The sequence below is a fragment of the Carcharhinus amblyrhynchos genome, chromosome 29 (assembly GCF_965287045.1).
Source record: "Carcharhinus amblyrhynchos chromosome 29, sCarAmb.v2.hapA, whole genome shotgun sequence".
NCBI lineage: Eukaryota > Metazoa > Chordata > Chondrichthyes > Carcharhiniformes > Carcharhinidae > Carcharhinus > Carcharhinus amblyrhynchos.
The window spans coordinates 28739185-28745184 of NC_137352.1; the positions used below are offsets into that span (position 1 = coordinate 28739185).

General features: G+C 47.2%; 1 protein-coding gene across 1 annotated transcript in view; it reads right to left on the minus strand.

The window, feature by feature from the left end:
- The window catches only part of LOC145359840 (uncharacterized), a 62233-nt gene extending 56478 nt beyond the window's left edge, over positions 1-5755 (minus strand). Inside the window, exon 1 of the mRNA XM_080214628.1 lies at positions 5409-5755. Coding sequence (XP_080070754.1) covers positions 5409-5562 — 154 coding nt within the window. The 5' untranslated portion in view covers positions 5563-5755. The remainder of the gene's footprint in view (positions 1-5408) is intronic.
- Between the last annotated feature and the right edge of the window lie 245 nt (positions 5756-6000).

The window sequence follows — 6000 nt, forward strand, 5'->3', positions numbered from 1 at the left end:
GCTCAAGGACTGGCAACCTAAGTACAAGCATGTAAGCCTAGTGTTGCTAATTAATTCTGAAGAGAAGTTTAAGTCTGTATGAGGAATATTACTTGAGTTGGAACCAAGAGAGATAGGCTAGCACATAAGGAATGTATCTTGTCATGTTTGAGTATTTCAATTTGTAAAAGTTCGACTAATTCATTCGTTATAGTTACTTTTCATTAACACATCCTAGTGCATCAATAGAATCACATCTAGAGTGAAACACCTTGAGGGCAATTCTCCCCAAAAAATTCTAACTGTTGAATTTGCGTAAAAACTGGAGTAAGTCACGCTCGTTTTTTACTCCAGCGCACAACACTAGCGTAAATAAGTTCAAAAATCAGTAAGCTGTATTCCCACTGGAGAAGCTGGCAGCATAGCGGTGAGCGACTCTGTCAGCGCCAGGATTGACACATGTGCATTGGCCCCACACTGCCAGCTTCCCAATCACTGGTCAGCCCCGTGACCCCTCACTGCTGATTCTTTGACCCCCCCACCGCCCCACGGCCGATTGCTGGCTCCCGAACATGCTCAGGCTAGCCTCGACTCCTCCCTCCAGCCTGCCTCAGTGCCCCCCAACACAGCCCCAATCTCTCCCCGTGATTCCCCCCCGGCAGCCCCAAACCCCACCACAGTCCCAAATCTTCCCAGCAGTCCCGACTTACCCAGTAGGTGACCCCATCCTGCCCCAATGGCCAACCCCAATTGCGAGCCTCCTTCCCTCTGCCACTCAGCCCAAATGCAGAGTGACAGCGGGATCCCCTACCCCCACTGATCGGTCTAAGGCCTTGCCCCCACTAGATCCAGCCCATTTGGCACTACCTTATGCCTGGTGTGCAGTGCCAAGATGACCCCTGGGCATTGGCACTTTGCCCCTTGGGCAATGCCAGGGGCCCAGGCTGGCACTGCCATTGTGGCAATGCCCAGGCACCCCTTCCCCCAGCACCCAAAACTCTGGGTGGCCTCCATGGCCTCCCCTTCACTCCAGCGGGGTTGGGCTGCCAGCTCCATGCAAGTGGGGAACTCGGTCAAAGTCTGCTGGAGTGATCCACTCCTGGCGGCGGGATGGTAGGGAAGGTGAGTGGTGGGGAAGCTAGCAGGCCCGGAGACTTCAGTCTCGGAGAATTCAGTCCCAGGCCCACAAATGGAATTTAAATTGCATTTAAATTGTCATCTGCATGATTTATGCAGCTCTGCTTCTGGCACAGAGCTGAAGGTATCAGAAATTCAGCGGTTAGAGATTCGCGGAAGCCATGGCACCCAGCAGGAAGCCCGCGAAATGGCCTCTGCTCAAGTCTCCTGGCCCGCTGCACTACAAAAGCAGCGCAGGGGGATCGGAGAATCCTCTCCCACTTACCTTCACACTAATGCCAAAATAGGAAAAACTGTCGGGATCTTGCCAGGTTTCAGAACATACTTTGGGGTTTCTGATTCATATTTTAACATTAGAATGAGGCCATTCAGCCCATCAAGCCTGTCGGAGCTCTTTGGAAGAATACTGAATTAGTCTCACACATTTGGTCTTCGCCCATACCTCTTCAAATGCATCTGGAGCCACCACTTGTTCAGGATGGCCTCTCCAGGTCATAACGCAAAAGGTTGTCCTCATCTGCACCCAGGTTCTTTTGCCAACTTTCTTAAATCTGTGGCCCTGTTTATCTTGTCAGTGGAAACATTTTACTCTATTGAAACCGTCCCTGGTTTTTAACATCTCCATTAAATATCCCTGTGACATCCTGTCCCCTGAGGAGAAGAATCACATCCTCTCCAGTCTCACTGAAGTTCCTCATCCCAGGTACCATTCCTCTCTGCACCCTCTCCAAGGGCTTGACATCCCTCCTCTTTTCAATGTCCCCTTCCATTCATAAACTATTTGCCGGCATTACAAGCAGTGGGATATTGGCTATTACAGACTGTAAGCTCATACTTTGTGAAAGTGACCACCAAACCTGCTAAGATGGCTGCAGCTTAAAATATATCTATGGACATTTAAACTGTGGGCAGTTAATTTAGTTCTGTGGCCAAAATTTAGTTAAGCATGGACCTGAAAAAGTGTACTTCACAGGCACTTGTGAAGTTTACGTATTTCATTCTTTAAGGCTGAACCAGTGTTTGAAACTGGAATTTCTAAGGTGATGCTTCTTAGTGTTATACTGAACAAGGGGAAATATTTGAACTCAATTTGTGTCAGATGTAAGAGTGAGTGACTACTGCCAACTGCCATTGTCTCATGGTGGTCTGGACCCCAAAACTGTTAACCCTAACATCAGGTGACTGAAACTGACTTTTAGGACTGCAGTATAACACAAACTGAACGAAGTAAATCTGGCAGGAGGAAAACATCTGAATCACCAGAAATATTTGAAACAGCTGAACTACTGTAGCTGAAAGTCTTCTAATGTGACCAAAGTACTTGTTCCAGCTTCCATAAGTCCACCTGAGAACCAATCTTGTCTACCAGAGAGGCAGCTTCATGAGAATCACTTGTTTCTAAACATATTTTGACTCCAACTAAAGTGTAACCTCAACTAAAGTGATAAGAAGACTGCATCTACTAAGTCACTGAGTTAAATGCCGTTTTTATAATTACAGCTTTAACTTCTCCTCCACCTAATCTTTGAGTTTGTTATAGTGTGGGTGAGATGAGTATTGAGACGTGCATTTTAAGCATCTGGGACAATTGTGGGATAATATGTAACTTTTATTTTTAAAATCATCAAAAAAAACTGCTGTTGGAATTTATTTTAAAATAGGAAAAATCATGCTGAGGTTAAACAACCAGGTGTACCTTACACACAAACATCCTGATTGCAAACTGAAAGGAACCACAAAAACTCTATCTGCAATTGCCAGTGATTCATAAGAACATAAGAAATAGGAGCAGGAGTAGGCCATGTGGCCCTTCGAGCCTGCCCCGCCATTCAATAAGATCATAGCTGATCTGTCGTGACTCAGTTCCACATTCCCGCCCTCTCCCCATAACCCTTAATCCCCTCTCTTATCAAAAACCCATCAACCCTCTTCTTAAAAATATTTAGCGAGGTAGCCTCCACCACTTCAACAGGCAGAGAATTCCAGAGATTCACCACCCTTTGAGCGAAGAAGTTCTTCCTCAACTCCGTTCTAAACCGCACCCCCCCACTTTATCTTGAGGCTGTGCCTCCTAGTCCTACTGTCCTTTCTGAGCGGGAAGAGTCTCTCCACCTCTATCCTATCCATCCCATTCATCATCTTATACGTCTCAATGAGATCTCCCCTCATTCTTCTAAACTCTAACGAGTACAAGCCTAGTTTATTCAGCCTCTCCTCATAGCTCAACCCCCTCAACTCCAGCATCAGCCGAGTAAACCTCCTCTGCACTCCCTCCAAGGCCAAAATATCCCTGCGTAAGTACGGCACCCAAAACTGCACACAGTACTCCAGCTGCGGCCTCACCAATGCCCTATACAGCCGCAGCAAGACCTCCCTACTTTTATATTCAATCCCCCTCGCTATGGAGGCCAGCATCCCATTTGCTTTCCTGACCACCTGCTGCACCTGCAAGCTGGGTTTTTGCGACTCATGCACAAGGACCCCGAGGTCCCTCTGCACCGCTGCCTGCTGCAGTTTTTCTCCACGTAAGTAATAATCCTTCCTACCATTATTCCTACCAAAGTGGACCACCTCGCACTTGCCAACATTAAATTCCATTTGCCAGTTCCTGGCCCATTCACCCAGCCTATCTAGATCCTTCTGCAGACTCTCCACACCCTCCGCACAATTTGCCTTTCCACCAATCTTGGTGTCATCAGCAAATTTCGACACCATACACTCGGTTCCCTCCTCCAGATCATCTATATAAATGGTAAATAGCTGAGGCCCCAGCACCGACCCCTGAGGCACTCCACTAGTCACCAGCCGCCAATCCGAATAGCACCCATTGACCCCCACTCTCTGCCTCCTATTTGACAACCAGTCCTCTATCCACGCTAACACCCTACCCCCAACTCCATGTCCCCTGACCTTCTGCAATAACATCTTGTGAGGTACCTCGTCAAACGCCTTCTGAAAATCAAGAAAGACCACATCCACCGGCTCTCCTCTATCTACCGCCCTAGACACATCCTCATAGAACTCAAGTAAATTTGTCAGACACGACTTCCCCTTAACGAAACCATGCTGTGTCTGCTCTATCAAGCAATTCCCCTCAAGATGCCTCGCTATTTCCTCCTTGATGACAGATTCTAACATTTTACCTACAACAGACGTTAAACTAACCGGCCTATAATTCCCCGCCTTTTGCCTGGCACCCTTCTTAAACAACGGCGTAACATTAGCCGCTTTCCAATCTTCCGGCACTTCCCCGGAATCCAGCGACGTCTGGAAAATAACCACCAAGGCATCCACTATCACCTCCGCCATTTCTTTCAGAACCCTCGGATGCATTCCATCCGGTCCTGGGGACTTGTCCACAATCAGCCCCCTCCAGTCTGTCAAGCACCACCTCTCTAGTAACAGTAATGTCATCGAGACCCTCCAGTCCTACCACCGTTCCATCTCTAACACCCGGCAAATTATTCACGTCCTCCTCCGTGAAGGCAGTAGTGATCCACACACTGAGTATGTCAGCATAATGTGGAGGCAATCATTCTGTCCTGCTCAGATGTCTAAATGCACGTACGTTGTTGCACAAGTTGTTGGATATCATTCAGTACCTGGTATACTGGTTAATTCTGCATATTACAGCAACTTATTTTTCTATTTATATGTGAGATGTGGGCACTGTTGGATCAGCTTTTATTTCCCATCTCTAAGAAACATTGCTGTGGATCTAGAGCCACATATAGGCCAGACCAGCTAAGGATGGCAGATTTTCTTCCCTAAAGGGCATTCATTATTCTATTGAATTCAAACTTCACCATCTGCCGTAGTGGGATTCGAACCTGAGTCGCCAGAATGTTACTTTGGACCTCTGGATTAATAGTCCAGTGACAATACCACTATGCCACCGCCTCCCAAACATTTGCATTTATATATAATTTTTAAGGTTGGCTAAAACAATGACACTGAGTTGAAGGGGATATTAGGAGGACTGACTAAAAGTTTGGTCAGAGAGATAGATTTTAGCATGAAAGAGAAGTGGAGAGGGAGTACCTTCCTGAACCCTACACCGAGATGGTAGAAGGCAAAGTAATTAAAGGGAGTGGGGAATGCACAAGAGACCAGAGTTGGAGAATGATAAGGTCTGGAAAGTTGTAGAGTTGTAGAAGTTGCAGAGATAGAAAGGAATGAGGTTGGAAGAACACAAGAGGGAGAACTTCAAATCGAAGAGGTTGGGAGTTGGGAAGCCATCGTAGATCAGTCAGCAAACACAGTGGCCAAGGTATGAAAATGATGGTAGTTACCTTCCCTCTTCACCAGCAAATCTTCAAAATACATGGCAGCGAACCCTATAATATCATTTGGCTGATGCCTCAGCACCTCTCTGGATAGACCCTCCAACAAATTCCCAAAACCACGGGGAATCCGTAGTGTAGTATTGGAAAATGGAATTGACATATTGACACTACCTGCTAAAAATAAGATTCAATGTCGCACTTTCTGCTAATGTGGGATTTTTGTCTCTCCCTGTCCCGAGTATAATTAATGCAGCTTCCTGACCCAGACAGACACTGGTCTTGGGGCCTAGATCTCCAGCCCTATTACTGACTTAATCGTCCCACTCCCATTCACAGGTCTCAGACTCTGTCCTGATTCCCCTCCCTCTCTCTCTCCCTCTGCCTCTCCCAGTCTGTCTCCCTCTTGAAGTCCCTCTCCCTCTCACAGCCCCTCTTCCCCTAGCAACCCGAGTTTCTATCCCTCTACCTCTCCCAGTACTTCGAGTAGTCCCTCTTGCACGAGTACCAGCTGCCCTCCCAATGCCAGTCCCTCTGCCACTTGAAGACCTTCTTTCAGTACCCAGTCTCCTTTACAACCTGACCCCAGCGCCAGTTTGAT